This window comes from Chrysemys picta, chromosome 25, assembly GCF_011386835.1.
Source record: "Chrysemys picta bellii isolate R12L10 chromosome 25, ASM1138683v2, whole genome shotgun sequence".
Classification (NCBI taxonomy): Eukaryota; Metazoa; Chordata; order Testudines; family Emydidae; genus Chrysemys; species Chrysemys picta.
In genome coordinates, this window is record NC_088815.1 from 10,241,502 (window position 1) to 10,267,718 (window position 26,217).

General features: G+C 39.4%; 1 protein-coding gene across 2 annotated transcripts; it reads left to right on the top strand.

Moving 5' to 3' along the window:
• Positions 1-24: 24 nt before the first annotated feature.
• LOC101953748 (scaffold attachment factor B1) lies at positions 25-26,172 on the top strand. Of its 2 annotated transcripts, none has more exons than XM_065578407.1 (21): positions 25-362; positions 1,312-1,399; positions 2,684-2,745; positions 2,827-3,033; positions 4,067-4,129; positions 5,250-5,277; positions 6,164-6,662; positions 7,064-7,110; positions 13,954-14,054; positions 15,707-15,856; positions 15,954-16,033; positions 17,580-17,719; positions 18,802-18,893; positions 19,185-19,291; positions 20,975-21,268; positions 22,486-22,623; positions 23,301-23,343; positions 23,936-24,057; positions 25,158-25,267; positions 25,402-25,481; positions 25,804-26,172. In XM_065578407.1, exons 1-20 carry the CDS (start codon positions 174-176, stop codon positions 25,455-25,457), a joined length of 2,616 nt encoding a protein of 871 aa, XP_065434479.1. In that variant the 5' UTR covers positions 25-173; the 3' UTR covers positions 25,458-25,481; positions 25,804-26,172. The 2 variants fall into 2 exon arrangements, with proteins under 2 accessions (XP_065434479.1, XP_065434478.1); XM_065578406.1 differs by having other exon boundaries at positions 25,402-25,453.
• Positions 26,173-26,217: the final 45 nt, after the last annotated feature.

Below are 26,217 nucleotides of genomic sequence, written 5' to 3' on the forward strand. Positions count from 1 at the left end.
ACTCGTGCGCCTGCGCATCCCCCTTTCTCCCTCCTTACTGCGCCTGCGCGCCGCGCCCGCCCTCCCCCCCAGTGCGTTTCGGCCTCGCCACCATTTTGTGCTGGCGCTCGCGGCTCTGGCTGCTTTCCCCTGCCTAGTCCCGCGCGCGTGAGAGCCGGAGCAGCAGCGGCGTCATGGCGGAGAGTCAGTCAGCGGCCGGGCTGGGGGAGTCTGCGCCCTTGGGCGGGGCGGCTCCCCCCGGCTCGGAGCCCGAGACCCGGCGGCTGAGCGAGCTGCGGGTGATCGACCTGCGGGCCGAGCTCAAGCGCCGCAACCTGGACAGCGGCGGCAACAAGAGCGTGCTGATGGAGCGGCTCAGGAAGGTGCGGGGCGAGGCGGGGGAGGGGGAGGGGGCGAGCGGGGACGCTCCGTCTGGCTCCTTTGTCCCCGCGCTGAGGCGCGTTGGACGCATGCGCGTCCCGGGCCCGGCGGAGCGCTCTCCCCGGGAGGGAAAATGGCGCTAACCCAGGCCCGGTTCGAGCCGCTCAACTCCTCCCCGCGGAGCTGGGCCTCTGGGGCGCGTCCGCCCAGGCCCCTCGTTCCGCTCCTAGGACCGCTGACTGCCCCCATCACAGCCCCTGGTGCGGATACCCTTCATGGGGGCCTCTAGCGCCCCGACCCACCCCCTTCTCGGGGGACCCCCTCCTCCGAACCTCGCCTTCTCTGGGCCCCGCCCTCCGGACCCCCCCTTCCTCTGGGGGCCGCTAGCCCCTTCTCCTGGGACCCCCCCGCCCTCCGCACCCCCCCTTCTCTTGGCCCCGCCCTCTGGACCCCCCTTTCTCTGGGGGCCGCTAGCCCCTCCTCCCGACCCACCCCCTTCTCTGGGGCCTTTAGCCCCCCTCTCTCCCAGGTGCACACCCTTCACTGAGCCCCTTGGGGCCATTGTGGTGCTGCTGTCCCTCTATCCCTTCGCTGAGCTCCCACGAGACTGTGGGTGAGGAAACGTTGTTACCCATTTGTAGTCCAATGGCACCTGTTTTAGGTTGTGTCCAAACCCATAAAGAGCTGGTCCCTGCCCCCCAAAGTTACTAAGTAATCTGCCGAGCCTTTAGATATGATGCTGTCATTTACAGAATAAATGTCCTGCTGCTGATTGTATTCTGGTTTTTCTGGGAAATGGTGAGCAGTGCACCTTGATCTAGCTCCTCCTCACTCCGGCTGTTTACTGATGGCCAATAGCTGACTCCCCTATATGAGAGATGATATTGGGAAAATGGAAACGGGCTCTTGAAAACTCATCAAACCAAAAATGACTTTCTCTGTTTCCAATAGGCCATTGAGGAAGAAGGGGGAGACCCTGATGAAATGCCAGTGGCTTCAGAAGTTAGCAATAAAAGAACACCAAAGAGAACTAGCAAAGGTACAAAACAGTTGACACTCCTGGTTCACAAGTAACTTGTGTCTACATAGTCTTGCTTTTCTTTCTTTTGTTAGTTTTCTCTAAGATTACTTGTAATTTTCTGTTTTTCATTCCAGTTTCTGTTAATGTACAGCTGAAATCATGCTATCAACAACTTAAGCTTAGCACTGTTTCCTTGACCAATGAAGACCATTTAAAATTGTATTATGAGGTTCAAATATACCTTATGTTAGTACACTTTCAACCATAAAGTGGACATGGTCTTAAATTGCAAGTGTATTTTTAGCACTCACGACAGTGAATACAGGATTGTGCCAGGCATAGGAGAGACAGCTGCTCTGAAAGCCCCCTTAGCAGAGTTTGTGTTTTAGAAAGAAATCCCTCCTTTTCTGAAAGGAATTAATTTACTCATAATTAAACTGTGTGGTTTCAAAACCTCAAAAATTGGCTTGGGGCATGCATTTTCTGAAATTGCATTGGGCCAGTTGTCCGTATATCCATTATGGTAGTACTTGAGAACCAGAAAGTGAAATTGACTATTTAACATTTATATCATCATAAGTTTGTCTAGTCACAGACATAGCTAAACATGATCCATGTCCTAAAGACCTTGATCCTGCAAAGTGATATCGTGGGCCTGCTTGCAATATTGGGATCTAAATTATAAACTGATAATTGACTAATCTGTTTTTGAGATGAGCAGGACATAAATGGAAAAAGCGAAATATTACGATTCTGTTCATTATATTGATTTTTAAAATTTCTTTTTTTAAAATGTATCTTTATATTGCCCTTTTATTGAGGGGTATAGGGATGAGAGAATGATGTAGGGAAATCTAAATAGTCATCTGTGGTATAGCTATGATGCTGCAGCAGTGCATAGTGTAGACACTTCCTACATCAATGGAATGTTTTTCTGTTGATGCTGATCCACCTCTCCGAGAGATGGTTGCTAGGTTAACCTGGCCATGTCTACGTTGGGGATTAGGTTAACCTAACTACAGAATTCAGGGTGTGAAATCTTTCACAGCCCCAAGTGACATAGCTAGGTCGACCTAAGTTTTAGTTGGAGAACCAGGTATTCGACACACTACACTTGTTCAAGTTGATGCCATTTAATGACAGTGTCGTGGTAAATACAGTCCAGATTATCTGCAGGCTAGAATCAGGGTCTTAATGATTAATTTTTGGAACAAACTCAAGGTTGAATAGCTAATTTAGCAAAGAGGGTGTGTATTCTGAAGAACATATTGCTCTTAATCCTTTGAATAATGCTGTTTTCAGGGCGAAAACCAGAAGAAGGCATTGAAGACAATGGACTGGAGGAAAACTCTAGAGATGAACAGGTATGTGAAACCATGATGAAGATTAAAAGAGCGTTGCTTTCAAGCCACAATGAATATAGAACTATTCTTTTCTTTTTACAGGAGGATATTGAAGCAAGTTTGGATAACTTGCAGGATATTGACATGATGGATATTAGTGTGTTAGATGAAGCTGAAATAGATAATGGCAGTGCTGTAGACTGTGGAGAGGATTACAGTGCTGATAATATTCTTGACTCACTGTCTGATAGTAAAGACAATATTGATGCAGAAATGAAAGAACTTCCAGACCAACTTACAGAAAATGAGGTAGGTAACTGGAGATATGACTTTTCATATATTTAATTTCTGAAAATTGTGGATAATATGCCTCACTTAAATGTCAGGAATCAAATTTTATTTATTGCATGCTAGTTTTCCGCTTAATGGAAATAATTTGGAGGTCAGACTTTTTTCATTTCCTCCACACCTTCTATGTAAATAGTGTCCTTGTTAAAAATATTTGGGTTTTAAGTCTTTGCGTATTCTATTTTGCCCTAATTCTGTGTTCTCGTTCTTTTAAATTGTACCTTTGTATGTCTGAGAGCCTTGTGAGAGACCCAAATATGCATTATTGTACAGTATATTTTCACTGGGCTGACACAGAATTTTAAATATTTTGCTCACTTCAGGGTTTCCCTAATGTTATGTTCCTCTATTTTGGGAATGCCAATTTTGTACTAACATTACTATTACATCTTAAATTCTGCCATTGCAGTGCTGGCCCCTTAATCTGGAAGGCAAAACCTCTGGTATTCTACAAGTTAAAACTGCTCTAAATCATATAGTGGGGCTTTGAAGGATGCATCTTATTGTTCATCTCTCAGCAGAGTCCAAGAATGTTACTTGTAGGACATGCTTTGTTTCCAAAAAACCCGGAGTATGAGTCCTGTGTTAACAAATTCAGATTACTTTTTTCCCTTTAGAAACAGGAGAAGCAAGGCAATGAGACATAATGTTTAAAGCTATCAAAGAAATTAACACATTTTCTCTTCAGATCAGAAGCTTTTTTTTAAGTGCACAAGACCATTGTAAACTGATGGTTTATTGCTGATGAAAATTTCATTAAATTGTTAGAAAAATTATCCTGACATTTTTCAGCGTTCTTGGGTAGTATTTTGAGGTTTGGGAGCAAAAGTTCCTCTCACTATTGGTAAATATTTATACCAATGCTATCTCCCTGGGAAAGTCAGATAAAGTAGTGTTGTTTCTCCTACCTTCCAATATGTTATGTAGGTTTTTATCTGTAAAGCTGTAGTTAATCTTTTGTAAGGAGTGAAATATTTTCCATTCAATCTTTCAGGAAGACTGTGAGGAAATTGGAAACAACGTAGATGCTGCCTCATCTGATTTAAATATCATGAAGGTAAATTGAAATTTTAGCTCTACTGCGGGTTATTTTCAATCCTACATAGTAAATTGCCAGTTAGCCTCTCAACGTAATAAAACTCAACTCAACTCTTTTACTCTAATTGTAGTTCATATTATGATTTAGTATAGATGTTGTGATGCTTAATAAAGTCATAATGACAGTGTGGTCACAGCAAGGCAGTGCCTACTTATTTTGGAGTCTGGACACTACCTTTGCTCATATCTATAAACTGAGCACATCTGCCAGTGTTTGCTGCCCGCTTTGAGAAATCATCATCCTCTACTATTTGAGTTGTAAATAAACTTTCCAAACTAAAACCACTTTTAACTTCCTTTTGTGTAGGCACCAATATAACTGAAATACTCCCGCTGTACATGTTTTGATTTCCTTTCTTTTAGAGAGGAAACAAAAAAATACCGCATTAATGCTAACATTACATAATCTGATGTTCAGTTCACTTCATTTCCTTTTTCATCATTGTGAATTACAATGGTTAGTACAAATGTGCAATATGTTTTCTCCATATTTATTATTTTTGGCATGTTAGACATAAATATTCTTTCTAATGCCTTTAGTATTCCGAGGCTTTGTCTACACTAGCACTTTTGTGGGTAAAGTTTTTGTCGGTCTGGGTGTGAAAAAAACACACACACCCCTGACCAACAAAAGTTTCATGGACAAAAGCGCCAGTGTGGACAGCGCTGTGTCCACGGGAGATGTTCTCCTGCCAAAATGACTACCACTGCTCGTTAGGAATGGTTTAATTATGCCAGCAGGAGAGCTCTCTCCTGCTGGCATAGAGCGGCTACACAGGAGACCTTACAGGGCACAGCTGTGCCACTGTAAAGTCCATAGTGTAGATAAGGCCTGAGTTAGCTAGAAATACACAACAAATGTAGCTGAACTCAGGTAGTTTTGATTTATTTTGTGGTTTTGTTTAAGCAAATACACATTTATATAAACAGTCATTTGAAATGGTTCTAGATGAGCCAGTTTTAAATACAGTATCTGAATTACTGTAACTTCAAATAGTCTAAAATTCTATCTTTGTAATTTAGACTCAGTTTATTAGGTTTATAAAAGTGTTTGCAATGTTTTATTTTTTTTCTTACAGAAAATCGAGGAATCACCCTTGGAGCCAGGTACTATTAAAGAACAATGTAATCCCATCTTTTCAACTAACCCTTTTTAAAACACTAGTTACTTTAACAAAAAATGCAATGTTATAGTTTGCATTATTCCTATGGTGGACAATCCAGATCATGCAAGGATCATAGAGATTGGAAACCCAATCATATCCCCAGATCTGTGAACTAATGTCTGTCATTTAAATATTTTCACTGACATAAAGTGGTTATTTAAAAGCCTCCTAAACTACGTAAATGGATCTAGAAAAGTTAATTTCAGTTTAAAAGCTAAAGATTCTACATGTGAAACAGATCTTGTGATATCAGAGTATCTTAATTTTTTAACTAGTAGAGCAGAAAAGGCAGTATAAAGCCATTGTAGGGACCTAAAATTTAAAAATTAGTAACTGGATACAGAAGAAAGAAGACAGTTTCTTCATGGAAATTCCATACAGATTCTATTCACTTTCTGGACTGAAAATATACATCAGAAGATGTCCCAGTTTTCATGTTGGAGTGTCTGCTAAAAGAATTTCACAGAAATTAGAAAATTGAACTTTCAGTGCATTGATACATTCAGTTAAACATCTTGGATTGTGGAAGTTAAATTGAGAAGAACCAGAACTGAACAATTTCATGAAGAATGTCAAGGACCAGCCAGAAGGTTTTTATTAAATCTGTGGGGGCATTTTCTTCCCTATAACATTTGGGCTTAATATAATTTGTTAGGCTGCAAATAGTTTAGAACTTTAATATTGTGTACATTAGGGTTTTCCAATCTCTGTGTAGCTTAGAACTTCTCTTGGTGTTAGTGTGGCAGCCATGCCAGTTCCACATTTGTGATTGCTTTATTTCCCTGGTGATTAAATCTTGTGCCATTCTATTCCTGTTAAATCCGTAGAAAATGAGAAAATACTCGAGATTTTGGGGGAAACTTGTAAATCTGAACCACTTAAAGAAGAAATTTCCGAAGTGGAGCAGCCATATGCACAAGAAGCAAGTAACGCCGTGGCAGGCAAAAAGCTAGCAGAGGAAGAGGACGCTCTTGCTGCCAGTCAGTCGGAGGAAGATGCTTTAGATTTGGACAGCAAGTCAGCACAAGATCTTTCAAGGAAGGAAGCAAAACATTTAGTTGTAGCAAAAGGGGAGACAAGTGAACAGACAATAGATGAAGAGAAAATGGACTCTGAATCTTTAGTAGTAGAAAACATAAGTGATCAGAGTAGCAAACCATCACAAGATCTGGAAGCCTCTAGTGGGGAAACAGCGGATAAAGATGCAGGTCCTGAAATCAAAGATAGTAAAGAAGATGCCAAGAAAACAGAAGACAAAGCTAATTCTGAAGAATCATCTGCTACTAAAGAGTCCTCTACCAATGAGGGCGGTGATCAGAAAAAGAGGTTTGTTTTTTCTCAGTTTTAGACCAGATGCTATCTTTTTTTATTGGTCATTAAGTGATGCAAGTAAGCTGTTTCCTTCAATTGGCCAGCAAGACTGATGAAATTGTAGTCTATTCCTAAAGAATCTTTTATTTCTTCTTGTGCAATTTTTAACTGATGGTTTGATTTTCCTTCCTTTCCTCAACCTTCAAAGGTTGTTTTATTAAATTCTTATTTTTATCTTCTGCCAGACATAAGTTTAAGAATCTGACTTCCCTTATTTCATGTCAGATTTCTTAATACAAGTTTGCAAAGGTGTCTTTTGTTTCTCAACTAGTTTCTGGTAGGTATTTTAATACCATAATTTAGAGTTAATTTTCCTTTTTGTTTCCTTATTGATTAACATTAATTTTTGTCTTTAGCCCTGAGGAGGACAGAGATACAAAGACAGTGTCAAAAGATGAGAAAGGTATGTTGTAAAGGAAAATAATCTTCATCCTAGGACTCATTTGGTAAAACTTGTGTAATTTCTTTGCCTTTTTTGCAGAGTAGGTTATTGTAAATGTACATAATTGAAATCAGTGGAAGTGCTGTTATTGATTTAAATGATTGCAAGATTTGTTTGTCTTTCTATCTGCATTATGTAACCATTGTTTAAAAAAATACTTAGTGTGTACCATGGAAAGCTTATTGTTTTAATCATTTTCTGTAGATATCAGGTGACTGTATCCCACAAATTGTAACAGTGACTTCAAAGAAAACCTTTAATACGTGGCAAATACGTCCTTCAGCCAGTGAAGGTGCTTATGGACACCTCATTGGGTGAAGAGCTTTTCATAATTCTACTCAGTTTGATACATTTGTTTCATATATTTATATATAATCTACTGTTTTGCTAAAATAAGGATTCTAATAATTGCATATAAATCTAAATTGCAATAGCTGTACACTTCCATTTCAATCTTCAAAGGGTGCCTCCCTCAGTCAAATTCTTTTTTCTTCGTGGAATCTGTCTTTGTGGATCCCACTTATGGGGCATGTACACACCATATGCAAGTAAGATCATGATCTTTCACCCAGGAGTGTCAGCTCATTGCCTGTGCATGTCCTTATACCTCTGTCTCACCTCCCCATTGAAGGGTATGTAGGGCAGTGCGGATCCAACTGCCTCTCTGTTAGCTCTGACCACTCCAGCAATAAAACAGAACTTGGCAGTGTCTGCCTGCTGGCACCCTTTCATCAAATCAGTTCTGTAAATATTAGTAATTGCTGTAAGTATTTAAGGACACTTTTCTGCCCTTTTGGCAGTCTTATTCATTTTCTTTACATTTTCTTCCTCCTTCTGACTCCTACTTTTGGCACCTCTTCACCTAGTGGCTGAGCCTAAACGCTGACATCGAGCCAAATGGACTTATTCCATTAAAGGATAGACACTCTTAATGTATTATCTGTTTTTCTGAAGGCCACATTCTGGACGATATGCTGATCTTTTCCCACCAGAACTCATCACTCTGTAGCTATTTCTACCTTCTTGAACAATTCATATAGGGAGCATTGGGTTTGGAAAGACGTTCCTCTGATTCCAAAAAGAGACTTTGATTCCCAGAGATTCCACCTCTTCAGTGCCTTAGGTTCCTCACCAAAAAAGTAAAGTGAGCTGTCATGGGATAAAAGGGGAAGATCCTCTCATGGATTGGTAACTGGTTAAAAGATAGGAAACAAAGGATAGGAATAAATGGTCAGTTTTCAGACTGGAGAGAGGTAAATAGTGGTGTCCCGCAGGGCTCTGTACTGGGACCAATCCTATTCATAAATGATCTGGAAAAGGGGGTAAACAGTGAAGTGGCAAAATTTGCAGATGATACAAAACTACTCAAGATAGTTAAGTCCCAAGCAGACTGCGAAGTGCTACAAAAAGATCTCACAAAACTGAATGACTGGGCAACAAAATGGAAGATGAAATTCAGTGTTAAGAAACGCAAAGTAATGCATATTGGAAAAACGTAATCCCAGCTATACATATAAAATGATGGGGTCTAAATTAGCTGTTACCACTCAGGAAAGAGATCTTGGAGTCATTGTGGATAGTTGTCTGAAAACATCCACTCAATGTGCAGCAGCAGTCAAAAAAGCAAACAGACTGTTGGGAGTCATTAGGAAAGGGATAGGTAATAAGACAGAAAATATCATCTTGCCTCCATATAAGTCCATGGTACGCCCACATCTTGAATACTGTGTGCAGATGTGGTCGCCCCATCTCAAAAAAGATGTATTGGAATTGGAAAATGTTCAGAAATGGGCAACAAAAATTATTAGGGTATGAAATGGCTTCCCTGTGAGGAGAGATTAATAAGACTGGGACTTTTCAGCTTGGAAACGAGACGACTAAGAGGGAGGATGTGATAGAAGTCTATAAAATCATGACTGGTGTGGAGAAAGTAAATAAGGAAGTGTTATTTACTCCTTCTCATAACACAAGAACCAGGGGTCACCAAATGAAATGAATAGGCAGCAGGTTTAAAACAAAGAAGAGGAAGTATTTTTTCACACAATGCACAGTCGAACTGTGGAACTCCTTGCCAGAGGATGTGTGAAGACCAAGTCTATGACAGGGTTAAAAAAAAACTAGATAAGTTCACGGAGGATATGTCCATCAATTGCTATTAGCCAGGATGGGTAGGGATGATGTCCCTAACCTCTGTTTGCCAGAAGCTGGGAATGGGGGACGGGATTACCTGTTCTGTTCATTCTCTCTGGAGGACCTGGCATAGGCTGTTGTCGGAAAACAGGATACTGGGCTAGATGGACCTTTGATTTGATCTAGTATGGCCATTCTTATGCCTTTGTAAGTAGGGACTCTGTGCTAAGTCTCCTTACCAGTATTGAGACAGAGTCAGCAAACCCTTTGTTCGGCTTTTCTGGATCCTCCAAATTGAGGTTGGTCAACCCAGTCCATAGTATTTTATAGGGGCTTTTCTAGATTCCAATACAGCAAAGGAATACCTTCCTCAAGACAGATTTGAGGCTGTCATATCCCTGATCTTCATCCTCAGGGAAACCCTGCAACAACAGCAAGAATCTCTTAAACTGTTAAGTTACATGGCCTTATGCACTCATGTGACACTTCTTGCAAGTCTTCACCTTCGAGGCTGGCTGAAGTCTTGTTTACCAACCCACCAAATACAAATATTTGCCTCGTGTTTCCAGCTCGTATAGTAGTTTCCTTGGACTCGTGGACCTGTCCCTAGTTAGGCTGCAAAGAAGAGATACCATTCCTGCACCTCTCCTCCCACAGCGATAAAGATTACAAGTGTCTCCATAGCAGGTCTCTGGTCCATTTAAACTACCTACAAATGTAAGGCGTGTTGTCCTGGGAAGAATCCTTACTCCATATCAATGTGCTGAAACTCGAGACGTTTTGACTAACTTAAAGAGCTTTTCTGGTGCTCCTGAAAAGAACCACAGTACAGCAACACCTCGGTAAAGTAATTTATATCAGTAGGCAGGAGGGTGCCAACTCATCCTCTCTTTGTCAGGAGACAATCAAGCTATGGAATTAGTGCCATCGTTACAGGATAACTACCAGGAACAAACAATTTGGCATAATTGCCTCAACATTCAGTATTCAGCCAACCATTAGTAGTTGCTGACGGACTCCATCCTAAAGCCTCTATTCTGCAAATAGAGCCCTCCCATGGTATACCTGTTTGCCCACAAGAACATCAAATGCTTTCTTTTTCCTCAAAGCAAATACCAGCCCAGGATCCTTCCAGGATTCTTTCCTTCGAAACTTTGAGACCCAAGGGCCGGTGGAAGGACCCAGGACATCCAGAAGCACATGTGGCATTAATAGACATGCTCAGTAGCTGCTTCTGAAGCTGCGGGAGTAGCGTTCATTTAGGGCGAGCAGTTGTTCAGGTCCCACACATTCACTAGTTGAGAGCTGTGCCAATCGCAGTTTAGGTGAGGGAGGAGGTGGAGGTTAAAAGGAGGGTTTGTCTGAGAGAGAACAGAGCAGAGCTCAGTGAGGTAAAGGTTTGTAAATTCTTACCTGACTTAGCTGGGTTTGTGGGGCGAAAGATAGTACCCTATAGAGTGAGCGCTTCAGAGAAATGCAGGGGATAGATATTTTAAATGTTGACCCCTGTACCTCTACCACTTTGGTTATAGGCTTCAGATTTCTATTTCACCAACAACTGAGATCAGGAACTATTAATCCAGGGGCTGGAATCCTTCTAGCTGTAAGGATTCACAGATTTTTGTTTGCTGACAAGGCTCTGGTGTGTTTGGCAATATCGCTATTCTTTTCCATTCTTCTCAAGCTCTGAAGAATCCAGGTGATGATATACATATTAGGGCCACACTATAAAGACTGAAAAATCCTCTGAAATAGGATCAGTGGGGTTTTGTTTATATGTGCGTGCTAAAGTATAGAAGTGCAAATGTTATGTTGAAACCTTACATTTAAATACATATAACAGCAACAAAATGGGACAGTTTGTAAATCTACCGATGTTTCTATTACATTCTAAAAGGCTTTATTTAAAAATATTCATAAGTATTCTAAATACTGTTTACGATATTTTTGTGTCTTAATTCTTTGTTTACTAAGAAATTGTATAGTACTCTCTTTGAAGCTGACTGGGAACAGTTAACAGCTGTTCAGGGTTTTACATAGAATAGCCATGAGGTTTAACTGCATAATGCATAAAGAGAGAACTCTGGCTTGTGCTTCAGAAAAATGTTATGCTGAGGTGCAAGAAAAAGGGGAGTGTAATAGTTATATGTAATATTTCTTCATCTGCCCCCCTTCCTGTTACACAAATGGTGCCAAAAATTGGACTTGAGCCTTGCACGGTTTTAACTGATTTCTCTTTCTGAGACAATCAGTATCATTCAGTCAAAGAGATTAGAGTGGTAGTATATGTGTGTGCATGTACTGTATTGATTCTGTTGTCTAGCATTATGGATACTTGCAGACATTTGGGCTGAATTCCTACACACCCATTCTCATCAGTGATGTGTCTCATACTGATAGTACAGAAGCAGTAAGGCGGGCTGATAGGTGGGCATATGGTCAGGTAATTGATATACAGAGCTTTGAAGGAGAACAGTTTCATATGCTTTGTGAATGTCCAGATCTTGCCTCCATAATACACAGAGGGGGAGAGACTGTGTGAAATACAGATTAGTGAAGAAATGGGTTGTGATATCTATTCACCATAGGGTTGTGCTACTTGTATCCACTAGAACTGCTCACAGATTCCCAGCACAATGAGCATGGGGATCCTGAACAGTCTGATGGAGGATCTGATACTGACAGACTAGAGGGTTAACAGGTAGTCATTCTGTGGAAGCATCTGTTCCTGCTGTAAATCTTTGTCTTAAGAGCAGGTTTTGAAATCTGCCAATGAGAGACAGAATGACAGATGTAAAGTTTTAAATTGAAATGTTTTTCGGACAGGTCCCCCAGACTCAGTGGAGGGGTTGATTATCCTACCTGGCAAGCTCAAACCAGAGAATTTATGGAAGGTGTTAAAATCTCTGACAAGATAAAGAGAGGGGATATCACTGAGAATGCATTGACCCCAGCAGTGAGGATAGCTATAGTAGCTGGTATCCAGGCAAGTGCTGGAGACTGTTTTTAAGAGTCTTGAAAAGGCATATGGAAGAGTAGAGAGAGCATCAGAGCTTAAGGCTCAGTTTCTGAAACTGATCAACATACTGGAGAACAGCCTGTATACCTGAGCAGATTACATGCATTAGTCCAAAAAATTCTTGAGCTGGAGAGAAAGATGCAGAATTAGACTCTTGTATACAAGACCAGGTTGTTGGCACAAATCATTGCTAACCACACTGAGGATCCACAAGGGTTTTAGTCCAGATGGTCGACAGAGAAACATTTCCAGTGCACAACTCTTGTTGGAAGTGAGAACCTGATTTGGAAAAGAGAACTTTGTCAAGAGAAGAGAAGGGCTTTAGTATATGAACTTCATACCCTCATATCTCAATGCCTGTACTTTGACCCATCAATCTTTTACCCCCAATCAAGGATACTGCAGATTATGTATTCCTTATGCCACCTGATCTTAAACCAGACTTTGCACCCTCAATAATCTGTACGTTATTCCCTGATAACCAGAAACATCTATCCTCAAACTCTGTTCACTTTTTTTTTAACATCATCTTAATAAAATTTTTAAAGCTAACCTGCATTTGGTAAAGGAACTGAAAGGAATATTAGAGCAGTTCTAAGAGACTGAAAGAGAAATATCTCCAAACTGAGCAACTGTTGGTTCAATTGCAGATAGCTAGATCAAGATCTGCTGCACCCAGTTAAGGAGGACATTTGTCCACTCAGAAGCCTAAGGAAATTGGTAAGCAAGTGGTACTAGGATTGATAAAAAGACATGTTTCAGTTATGGACAGCAAGGACATTTCATAGGTGGCTGAAAACTCTCCCAAGCCCAATTTAATGCATTGACAGCACATCAGGTAATCAGAGCAGAGTAGACCCGCATCTGTATAGGGATTTTGCAAGGCAGAGTTGCCAGCTGGAAGATCTGTGTGCAGAATACAGCTCAAGTGGAAGCCAGTAAAGCATTTCAACAGCTAGTAGAACCAGTTTTTCAGGGCTATGCTTATGTGGATGGATCCAAGTGGGTCTCTCAGTGCATTGCAATTTGTTACCCATGAGTAGATAGGCCCCCTCCATTGGGCCTCAAGGCCCACACAACTAAAGCGAGACACCCTTTTCAGGATGCCTAAGAAGTTTTCCTATATCAAATCTGCAAAGCTGCCACTTGGAGCTCAACCCATACTTTTAACAGCCATTATACCCTGCATTAGGTGATTGAAAATTTTACCTTAGAAATACCTAAAATCCATTTTTTTTTAAGTCACTTAGGTTCCTAAGACACGTAGGCCCATATTTTTAAAGGTATTTAGGTTTTGCTGCACTCAGCGCCACAACACCTTGCTAATTTATGAGCCTAAATCTCATTTTCTAAAGGGATTTAGGCACTTAGGAGTCTAGATTGAATGGTCAAAGATTCCAATCTCTCACGCATGAGGAATATTTGTGCCATAAGTGGGATCCACATGGACAAAACATCTCTTAAGAACCACAGTTATCTAAGGTGAGTAACCATTCTATTTAGTTTGTAAAGTAATGTACTATATACTTCGAAGAATGTCAATCAGTGAAGGTAAATTTTACAGTATATTTCAGTTGACCTGTGACTAAAGAATGTGAACTGGAATTGCTTTTTTTTAATTATGGTGAAATAATGAGGGTTTTTTTTTTAATTAGGTCGCGCTAGTAGCAGTTCTGGTAGAAACTTTTGGGTGAGTGGACTTGCCTCCACTACTAGAGCTACAGACTTGAAGAATCTTTTTAGCAAATACGGAAAGGTAAGGTTTTTGATCCTTTTACCCCAAACTAGCTAACGATATTTCTTCTCTTGGTGTTTGCTATTTAAAGTATTTTAATGGAATACCTGTACCACAGATGAAGTACAGGTAATTGGAAGCGTAAATTGTCAAAAATATTCTTGGTGCACACAACAGCAAATAAGATGTACTAATCTAAGCCATTTAAGCTTTTGTATTTTGTCCCTCACCCAATACAAAAAATATCCTTTCCTCTCCAGATTTTAGTTTGAATCAATTTAGGCTAATGGCTTTAACACCTGAAAAAAGGTTTTGTATGCTGCTGTTAATGGTGTGCTGAATTAAATCCCGTAACCCGTTAAGAGGAAAATTGGAAGGGCTGATTTAATAGATGATGGATGCCAACATTAGTAACTTCCCTCATACTTGAGGGAATATTTAAGTATTTTCTCAGAGGTTCAGTAGTGTACTTTAAAACGACATTGTCAGATGATAATGCTTAAATACTGTTCCCACTGGAAGCGGTGGCAATGGCTTTCCGCAAATTTAACTTGAGAAAAAGCAAAACTTAATATATTGTGATCTTATATTAAATCAAATGAATTAAGTTCAGCACATCCGGGGATTTGTTTGAATTGCATGCGGTTATTGCATTTCATGCCAAGAAAATTAACTATGTCAAACGACATTATTAAAACGAGGTGTACTCATTTTGCTTAGTTTTAATCCAAAATTTCATCTGATGATCTGGGAGGAGATGATTCTAGAGAAATGACACAAATGTGAATCCAAACTACCGGTGACAGCTGTCTTTGTATTTGCCTGAATAATCTGACAGCAGTGACGGTAATTCAAACAAAAGAATCCACGTTCTTCTTTGGAATGTTAATTATGGAGAAAGTTAAACTTACAAGAGGAAAAAGTACATCTGCGGTAAATTATGTGTTTGTTAAAAGCATATTCCACCTTCAGCTGCACTTTAAAAAGGGAAGCCTATGTGAATTTCTGATTTATTCCCCCAGTATAAAATGTGCTGTATAAACTTTATCTGCTTTTATGGAAATACTTATCTGTACGTGCTGTTTCAACATTTTCTTCCCGGTCTTCTGTAGCGTACTTGAAAATTGCATATAAGTAGGCTTTTTAAAATCGTATTTTTGGTGAGTGCTTCCCATCTCTCAAACTGAATTGTATTTGAAAAAAAATAAAATGAGTTAATATTTTGTGCGTACGACTACCAATGACTGAAAAGTTACATTTTTGATATTGACATTGGGACTCATCCTAGGAGATTGTTGAACTAGTATCAACACGGGTGGAAATTACACTTGCCCTTGACCGTTGTTCTTCTTGTTGTCATTCATCAAAATGATGGTGGTGATGCACAGAAGAGCTAATTGATTTTAGAGGATTTCTTATAAATAGATTTTACATTGTCTGCTTTTCACCAGTTGAACTTTTGCAACATTGCACTTACAATGCTTGGTTCCAAAAGATATTGTTTTCATAGTTGTTTGTCACGTAAAAACAGATGTTCCAGGTATGATAGGCTGCATTAGAGTAGGTAAAAGAGGTGGGGGAGAAAGAAGCTAATATTTTAAGGTTATAAATGGGCTGTGTATGTGTGTGTTGTGTACTTATATTAGAGTGACACTATAATTGTCCTCCTTAAGGTGGTTGGTGCAAAAGTGGTGACCAATGCTCGCAGTCCTGGTTCTCGCTGCTATGGGTTTGTTACAATGTCTACAGCTGAGGAGGCAACAAAATGTATTACACACCTTCACAAAACAGAGTTACATGGAAAAATAATTTCTGTAGAAAAAGTAAGTGATAATTCTCAACAAAAGATAGAATAACCCCGTCTAAGAATTCCTAAACTACTGAAATGTTTCAACTGGTGTTTGTCAAATATAATTTCAGGCAAAAAATGAACCTGCTGGAAAAAAACCTACAGAGAAAAAAGAGAGTGAAGTGAAGAAGGAGACAGTTGTCAGTGAGAGGTATCATTCTATAGATTCTATATCTGAAAAATAGTTTGATTCTTTTGGGGTATTTTCTGCTTTGTTTGGAAAAACAAAGCTGTGTTAAGTGAGCAAGGTGAATACACAAAGAGGTCTGGAGTGATGCATGCAAAAATAGGAATATGAATGGAAGCAATATTTGTGTTTCGTTGTCACATTTCTGGTCAAATGTATGCAGTATGCAGTCACAAATCAAATCTGTATCTGATTATCTAGGAACTAATAAGGCTTAAGTAGCAAAAAAAAAAAAAAAAAACCAACAGTAAAAATGAGTTAAAAAAACACTGAAGACATAAATCCCTGATTGAATTTCATTAAAAGGTCTCCACCCTGACTCCCCTGTGTAGACTTTGAAGTATCCTGATTATTGTTGGGGGTGGAGAAATCTCAGAAATTGGTTATTTTCCTTGAATGCTAACTTCCCTTGTATGCACTTGGAACCTTACTCCCTACCTCAGTTGCATTTCTCAGTTCCATTTTCCAGTTCAGTGGTGTGGTGTTGTTTTTTTTTGGGGGGGGGGGGGGGGGGCTCTCTGATGTTTTATCGTAATGACTGTTCTTTCTGATCTTTATTACCAAATATACTATTATAAAAGTTAACAGTGAGTGAAGTGCAGATATTTCAATTGCATGCCTGGTTAGGCATATATAAGACCCATGTTTTCTCAGTCATAGGCTTTTTGGTATGTCTAGATCTTCTTATGGCAGCCTGCAATAAAGCCTGCTACACGTCAATATCATAAACCTATAAAGAGCGCCACTCCAGAGTTCTGATCCGTTCTTTAGTATGTTCCCGTACTAGAGCTTTTTACACATGAGAGATTCTCTCATGGAACAGGGCTACCTAGTGCTACTGTGATAACCAACAGTTGGAGAGCAGATGTTCAAGATTCTGTTCCCACCATTTGTTCTCGTCAGTGCCACACTGCTTTTCATTTTAGGAATACTTAGAGTAGCCAGGAGGGTTCAGATAAGTCCTCTGCTTTAAATGTTTTCTTGAAGCATAACTCTCTTGTCAAATGCTATTTGATAACTAGTTTTTGGCTTTGTTTAATTTAGCCCTCACCTCTGGAAACTTAATTTTATGAGAGGCTTTGCCCATCTACTGTATAGTGTCCGTTTTGTTGGGTTCAGCAGCCATGCTACAAAAACCCTACTAGTTTGACCTTGGTTGCCATGTTTTCTCTCAGGAATCTTCTGTGGCATTAGGCACACCATAGTGTGTGTTTTCCTATTGCGTATAGTTCAGTTATCTTGATCTTATGCTAGGCCAAAACTTCTTTGAAGCTGTACAGTAGGTTCTGATCTTTTTCACTTCGTGCCAACAGAGAAATTAGCATCTTCAGTATCAGTGCCATTGAACATAATGTGCATCTCTTCCAGAGACTTAAGCCAATCCCTTATATGCAAAAGGACATTTATATCAAGCTGCTTTTAGCTCAGACTTTCTGCACATTCATATCATTCTTTGTCAATGTGGTGTTGAGTTTTTTCCTTCAGTTTTAAATCAGTTTATTTTCTATAGGTCTGGCAGTGTTAAAAAGGATGAGAAGACTGACCAACAAGATGATGCTAAGAAAGCAGAAGGAAAAGATGAAAAAGAAGAGAAGGATAAAGATGAGCTGAAGTCTGGGTCATCAGATCAACTGAAGACTACAAAATCAGGTAATTTAACTGCTGTTTTGTTATAGAGTATTAGGCATGATTCGTGTGGATGCTTACAATTGTGTCTTCCCAAACCAAATGATTTAAATGTTTTGTAAAATCTTTTGGGATTGTAAGATGGAAGGTAGGATAGTGCTTTTTTAAAAATTGCTGTAGCTGACTAAGTTTTAGTCATCCTATTAAACAGAGTTATTGTGCATAATTTTGGGTGATGAAATGCTGCTGGTGTTCGGTCAAGACTTTGTGGAACTGATCATTTGAAAAATAGAGTATACATGCACATATGTGAAATAGTCAGTTACACAGCTACCTATGTTATTATTAGCCTTGATGTCTCTCGGGTCCATTTTTAGGGTGGAAGTTTAGAAACAAGCACTATTTGCTATATATGTTAGGATACTTCAAGTGAATGCAATTAGAAATAGGATGTGTTGTCAAAAAATGTCACACAGGACTTTTACATCGCCCTCGTTACGTAGTAAATGCTGGGTAGAATGAGAAAACATAGGATTTTGTTTTTCTATTTCAACTTCTTATGTCTCCATGCCTGACATATTTGTGAACACACAGGGTGGGTAATTTAATCAAATATAACTTAGTAGTAAACTAAACAGTAAGTAACACTTAACCATAACTAGTATCTGATGGATACTGCCAAAATTATAAAACTTGTATCTTGTTTATGGATTCTGTTTCTTTGTTATAACAATCATTATTGAATGATTCAGGTTATGCTGACAAGTGCATTTCATATTTAGTATCTGTTGGTTTTAGAAATTGAAACAGTTGTATAAAAATGTATTCACTATGTACCTGATCACTTTGATATCTCTTTAATATCAAGTAGCATCTAAAAGTCTTACAAGGGATCTGCCCCTGGTGTAACTCAGTTTGTAAAGTAGCAAAGATAAACTAAAAATGTTACTTTATGTTATGGGTACAAATTGCAGAAGTCATTTCTGTGAAACAGCATTTTGAAAAGGCGGTTAATGTTAAAAATGTTCACGTTTTGAGGACTTGTGCCATTGAAAGTCAAAGCTCCCATTATATTATGTAATCTCCTTTTGTTGTGGTTTGTGTAGGAAGTAAGGGAGCAGAGAGGATAGTAGTAATGGACAAATCCAAAGGAGAACCTGTTATTAGCGTGAAAACTTCAACTACATCAAAAGAGAGAGTAAGTTTAATTTTTTTGGGTTCAAAATTCCCATTAGTAAAATAGCTTTTAAATGGCTGACATCACAAAACTCCAGCATTGCACTCAAGCTAAGACATGTTTCTTTTGTGAGTTTTTTGTCTGCACTTATAAAAGGAATAAATACGTTAAAAAAATTCATGCAGAGACTAAGCTCTCAGACATACTATTTGTGAAAGGAAGGGATTTTGAGTATTGTTTGATCTGTTATCATAATTATGTTCTTAGAAATGCACTCCAGTAAGCCTTTATCAACTTCTATATTTACTATAGAGCCTTAAGAGCCAGGACCGCAAATCAGAGAGCAAAGAGAGACAAGGTATTGTGCCATTCGACAAAATCAAAGCACAGCGAAAAATTAGAGAGGCAGAACAACGCCGGTAAGTTCAATGGCAAAGTTGTTTGGAATTTTTTTTTTTCTTTTTAGAACTGTGGTGACTGACTTCTCACTAAAGCTATTTAAAGGGGACATAGTCCTTTTATCGTTGGTATATGAACTATAGTTTTTTTATTCAGTTAAGCATTGCCCATGTAAATGCCCACTGTCAGGTCACACATCTGGAGGCCGCAAGCCCAAGAAGAGACTGCAAAGCACTGATTGTTGAGGTTATTCATGTACCCTCTTTGGATCTGAACATATGTGAAAACAGAAAAAATGTACAAAATGGAAAAGTCAGAGGTGACAATTTGAGCTATATGTGAAAACCTAGCTCAAATTGTCATTCTCTGCCTTTTCCATTTTGTACATAGGTTTAATTAATGTTAAGTATTCTCTGCTGCTTGGCTCCAGGCACACACATGATCGGGCAAGAGAGAGGAAAATCCCCCAAAACAATTCCATCCCACCCAATTCAGTGCTTTCAGGCAAGTGCCTAAGAGGAAGATTCTGTCTCAAAATCAGGGGCAGATCCAGACTCATTCCATCTAGCAGCGTGAATCTTAGCTCCCTTTTAGGTAACTAACCTTGTCAGACCATTCAAAGTTTACAAGTAAATTGAAATTTTAAAAAAGCTGGTTATGCATGTATGCAAAGTTGGGCTTAAATTGCAGCAAGGGAGGTTTAGGTTGGACATTAGCGAAAACTTCCTACTGTCAGGGTGGTTAAGCACTGAAATAAATTGCCTAGGGAGGTTGTGGAATCTCCATCATTAGAGATATTTAAGAGCAGGTTGGACAAACACCTGTCAGGAGTGGTCTAGATAATACCTAGTCCTGCCGTGAGTGCGGGGGACTGGACTAGAAGACCTCTTGAGGTCCCTTCCAGTCCTATGATTCTATGTATAGAAATATAAATGATGGTTTACCAACCATCCCTCAAAGCTGCATTCTCTGTGTCCTTTCAGCTCAGAGAGGGACCTAGTGCAGATGCTTATTTATTTCTGATACTCCTTTCATAGTGTTCTATAAAAGGATAAAGGTAGTATTGTGTCCACATTCTAAATTCCTTGATCTTTACTCCATCTTAATCAGTGCATCCATTTCCCATCCTTTGCAAAATTTCACAGCTTATCTAGGGAAAGCTAAATCTGGGTAGGGAAAAAAAAACCAACCCCTTTCATAAGACTTCAGCATGGTTTTTAGTAATTTTTTTTTTATAAGTCCAGAGAATCTGTATCTGTTCATAGATCTAAATAGATTAGACTCTGTATTCAGTTTTCAGCCCTCTTAACAGTGGATATTCCAAGGTAGTTCTTGATGGGAAGAGAGGGTACTCAGTTCTTAGCCTTTGCAGATTCACACTAACCCACCCTCCTTTCCTGCTTCTTCACAGTCCTTGGATGATATTTTGAGTAATAGGAATGAACTTAGGGCATTTAGGATCATGGTCCCTTGACCTCGCACCTAATGTTCAGATCTGTGAGGATGTGCATGCTACTGTGGCGGTGATATAATTGAACTCCAGTTACAGGTGAGCAGCCATCCTCAGTGCTGAATACTCCGTAGCCTGTTAGAGGGAACCAACACAAATCTAGGATTATTGCAGTTCCTATTTTTGCTTTGTAGTTCATTTTCAGCATTGAAGGGTTAAATCTTTACGCCTTTTACCTTGCTGTTTTATATAGCACCCGTGAGCGTCGGGAGAGACAGCAGCATTTGCAAACCATACGGGAACGAGAAGAAAGAGACAGGCTTGAGATCGCTCGAGAGCGCCTACAGATTGAACGAGAGCGCCTGGAGCGAGAGCGGATGGAAAGAGAGCGCCTGGAGCGAGAGCGAATGCACATAGAACATGAAAGGAGACGAGAACAGGATCGCATACAGCGAGAGAGAGAGGAGCTGCGTCGTCAGCATGAGCAACTTCGCTATGAACAGGAACGGCGATCGGCACTGAGAAGACCATATGACATAGATGGGAGGTAAAAACTCCAAATACAGTGAGTTAATGATTTCCCGTTTGTTGATGCAAGTAGAAAAGCTAGCAGTCCTTAGATTCTCTCTGGAAGTCCCAAACCACGGAGAGAACTACGTAGGCGGACAGTCATTGATGGGCTTTTCTGTCAAATGCTCCACTAGATTACATGCAAAAATGTGCTTGTCACTATTAAACAGTTCAGTCAGTAACCATTCTTAAACACATTAAACTCTTCATAGAGTTACCTATAACAGTTCACTCTGAATTGAGAAAACTCAAAATATAGTAAATTCCCCTAAATCCCTACATGGATTAAAAGATCCATGTAATTTCAAAAAACCTACTTCAATCTATCTTTCTCCCTCTGTTGCTGATAGGAATCTCATTTTGACAGGAGTTCAGGCAGTCTGTTTTAAGAGGCCCTCAGGGAAAAGTTGACTGAGGGATTGTGTGTGGCACGCTGGGATGTAAAGCTACCTTGTGCTAGCTTGCCATGCACCAACTGTCTCTGTGGATCCTGCTGCTGCCCACTAAAAGTTTCCAGGTGTACTGAAGACAGGTAGATCAAAGCACAGTAGGGAACTTTTAGTGCACAGCATCAGAGTCTACACAGTTAGTGCATGGCAGGCTAGTACAAGGTAGATTTACATCCCAGCGTGCCCTGCCCTAATAGTTCATATAAACAGGGCTTGTGACAGATGGACAAATTACTGTAGAAAATCTTAAAACAAATGCAGATAGAAGAAAATATTTCTTCTCTTGTTTCAGCACATGCACAATAAGGCAAAGATTGATATAGGTTAACTCAAAGCAGTCTTTTTTCTGAAACTCAGATACTGTTTTGGCAGATCAGATTTTAATAATCAAATCTAATTATTAACTGCTCAGATATATCACAGAATAGAAATGGAATAATGTATTTCCTTAATTTAGATTCAAAGAAACATGGACAGAACTGATTAACAGTGTAATTCATATCATTTTTGTAATTCTGTGTACACGTACTGTAACTCATAACTTGTACTGCCTCAACTCTGCTGTATTCCTTTCTCATATCTGTCACCTCTCCTCTTCTGTAAGAAAATATCTTATCCTGTAAACAATTATGCTTATCTTTAAAAAAAAGGTAATAATTAAATGAGACTAGAGATGAAGAGAACGAAACAGAAAGATGATTCTATCTGGACTACAATATTGTATTAAATCTCTACTTCATTATAGGCGAGATGACTCCTACTGGCCAGAGGCAAAGCGAATGGCGATGGATGACAGATACCATTCTGATTTTAGCCGCCAAGATCGCTTCCATGATTATGACCACAGGGATCGTGGCCGATACCAAGACCATTCTATGGACAGGTTAGTGTTTTGTTTTCCTGCATTGCCTGAAATCAGGTAAAGGCAATAATATATTTAGTATGGCATTTTTCTCTATTTGTTTGATAAATACTGTTGTTGTTTTTTTAAAAAAGGACCTCAGAGCTTGTCTATTCTTGTTCCATGCTGAAGTTTGTAAGTGTCTGTGGGGTTTACTTGTGAAACTTGTGTAACCAGAAGAAACCTTACAAAATAAGGTGTTTGAATGTACTGTGTCATCAACTAAAAGCTTCCAACAAATTTGTTCAAAATGTGAGAAATAGCATTACAAGCAAAACTTATTGCAATAGGACTCATAAAGTCCCTGACACAGCATTGTGAGCACCCAGCACTTTTTTCCCATGACTAATTGGTTTCTTTCATATTTATATATTCCCAGTGTTGCAAGTCAGAAAGTTGCCAAATGTTTTAAAAGCTCACACTAACATGTAGACAAGATAAATGTCTCTACAATGAATATTCTATTTACCTTCTTCTGTTGAGACTGACCAGAATGTTTCACAGTTTCCATATGTGCAGGTGAAATTTGATACTTTGTAAAGATTGAGAATCTACAATTCCAGCAGAAACCTGTGTGAAAATACAGCCCTAAATACTTTGTATACGTTACAGTTTAATAATGTTATTGCAAGATTCTGATTCAAATTGCTCCTTTTCAGGAGAGAAGGATCAAGAACAGTGATGGGAGATCGCGATGGGCAGGTGAGTTGTATTGGGTATATTGGCCTAGAGTAGCTTAATTTTTATAAACTGATTTCCTATACTGAATGTCAGATTAATTTATAGTGAACTAGTGTAAGAAATGCAGATAAGGAAAGGAAAACGTATGCAATATAAAATTTAATTTCTTTTTTAAATAGGTAAAAATGAAAACACTTGAGTAATCTGATTGCTTGTTCTATTTACTGGTACACAAATACATCAGAAGTAATTCCTCTGGCACAATAAACACAACTAGTGAGTGTCTCGGTATGGTAAAATGTACCAAAAGGGTGCATAGAAAATGCAAAGGCACAACATAGAGGTAAAAGTGAGTAAGGAAGTCATTGGAAGAATTTAATTTCACACAGTAACTTTCAGACCAAAATGAAATTAGCAAAAAAGTTTTGAAGTTGTTTAGAGGAAAATTTTTGCTCTAGTGGTGACATTCCTAGATGGGCTTTCTGAAATCTTGCGATCCTAACGTGCCCTGTACTGATGGATAGGTTATTGAATTGGGTAAATTCTATTGACCAGCTCTTACCAAATTGAGGATCAGGTTACAGCATTCTAACGTGTACCCTTCATCTTTCAGCATTATGCAGATGAGCGCCATGGAGGACCAGATCGTCATTCACGAGACTCACGGGACAGTTGGGGTGGATATGGGTCTGACAGAAGAATGAGTGAAGGGAGAGGGATTCCTCCACAGTCTCGGTTAGTATGTGGAAATGAGGGCAGTCTTTCACCAGCACTTGCAATGGTCACGCTTCTTTGAAACTTCAAATGAACTTTTTGAAGGGTGATAGTAGGGAACCGGTTTTACCAGAGTAAATCCTCTCTCCAAATAGTTTCACTGAGGGTCTGTTCTCTCCTGGCTGTGCAATGGATTTACACATGTAGCGCCCCTGGGCATCATGGAGCTCTATAGTAAGGAGTTGCTGTGCTTTGCCTGTGTTCTCTTTAAGGCTTCCTCTTCTAAGGGTGAAATTTGATTATGACCCTGGTGCTCCTGAAATTCTTTGAAGAGTGAGTAACTTTTAGCTAATGGACTGAATTTGAGACTGTTAAATGGAAGAGAAGCCAGAATCTTAATGGAAAACCCAATATGGGACAAACCTGGAATCCCAGACAGTTCTTGTTTAACCATCATGCCAGTCTCAGTATGAATTAAGATTTTCCAACTGTATAACTGAAGCACTCGCAGGTATTCAGTGAAATTACTTCATTAATCTTCCTTTTATCGCAATATTAAGATTTATTGTTTGTTACTTCTGTGTCTATTCACGTTTGTCAGTTCCACAGTAGGGTTTTACCTCTGATTTTCAGTTGAAGTGGCAGGGACCAGCCTGGAAGAGCATTTAACTCCCTTCAGGAAAACAACCCAGTTAAAAACGCTTCCAAAGCTGAACATTTTGTTAACTTTAAAATTAGATACTATTTCCTCTGAATAAGCCACTCTGCAGAACATGACAACATACATTGTTCTCAGATTGAATTTTGATTAGTGGGTTGGTCAGAATGGCCAGCCTGGATACCCGGAGAAGAAGTCATTGTGCATCAAATATACCCTGTTGCATAAATAGGATTAAGGAAATGCTATTTCCTCATTTGTTACATTAGGTGGATTGTTCAGCAACTTTATTACTGAGGTATGGTTAAACAGCTGAACGTTGTAGATTCAGGATTGGTAAGCTTGTATCTTGGTAAAGGATACTAATATGTTTATGAATGAGATGTTAGGTTTGGCTTCACTGCATGCTATGAAACTGGTAAGAAACATACCTAAAGATTTTTCTTCCTTTCTTTCCTTCCAGAGATGGACGTGATTGGGGAGATCATGGTCGAAAGTTTGAGGGACATAAAGATCGTTCGTGGCAGGGCAGTGCAGATGGAATGATGGGACGGGATCATGAGAGATGGCAAGGTACACTTACTGCTTTATTGCTAATTGCTGCTAGACTTCTACTGGTAAACATAGAGCATTATTAGCATAAAGAAAGCAAAACTGGAATAGGGGGAATAATAAAGGGAATGCTTGAACATTCTTTTTAATTCTAGGTGGTGGTAGAGGCAGACCAGGCCATGCAGTGCATCGGGGAGGCCTGTCAGGGTAAGCAGCTTTATCAAGGATAATTGGGGTTTGTACCTTTTTATTCCCATTCCCTTCCCTTTGTAACAGTCATTCCTTTGCATGTTTAAATTATTCAGCAGAATCTTTTGTGAGAAAACAAAAGTTATTTGGAGTTATGCAAAGTAAACTAATTCAAGAACGTTTGTGATTTGTCATTGATCCAATGTCAGTGAGTAATAAATATTCCCATGATTTTTATCTGGTGCATCTTACTGAACAAAAATCATACAAGAAACGCAAATGGCACCAATTGTATCAATTTGATAATCGAGATTGCAGTGAAAACTTAAACACTTTGAAGAAAACTTTGTGTGTGAATCTCTTTGTAGGCGTGGCGGCTTCATGCAGAGTGGCAGTCAAGGCCAGATGGTGCATGGCGGAGGGATTCAAGGGGAAGGATTTGCAGGCCAGGAGAGAGCAAACAGACCCAATGACCCTCGTTTCAACCGTCGCTACTGAATGTGTTTTAATTTTTTAATGTGAGATGGCAACAGAGGTGAATTCTCTATTACCCAGGGTTACCGTTAATTGTAACCGATGGGTTACCGTAAATGTGTAATTTTTTAAGCTGCTGCCATATTATATAGCTCACTGCAATGTGAACTCCTTTGTTTTTGTAATGTGTTGTTCATACCCCATTTAAAATGTTAGTCGATGAAGCATTCCATTTTCCATAAATAAAACCAGTTTACAGTTAACTGTCTTCTGTCCCAATGCACTGCAAATGCCAGAGTTAGAATTTG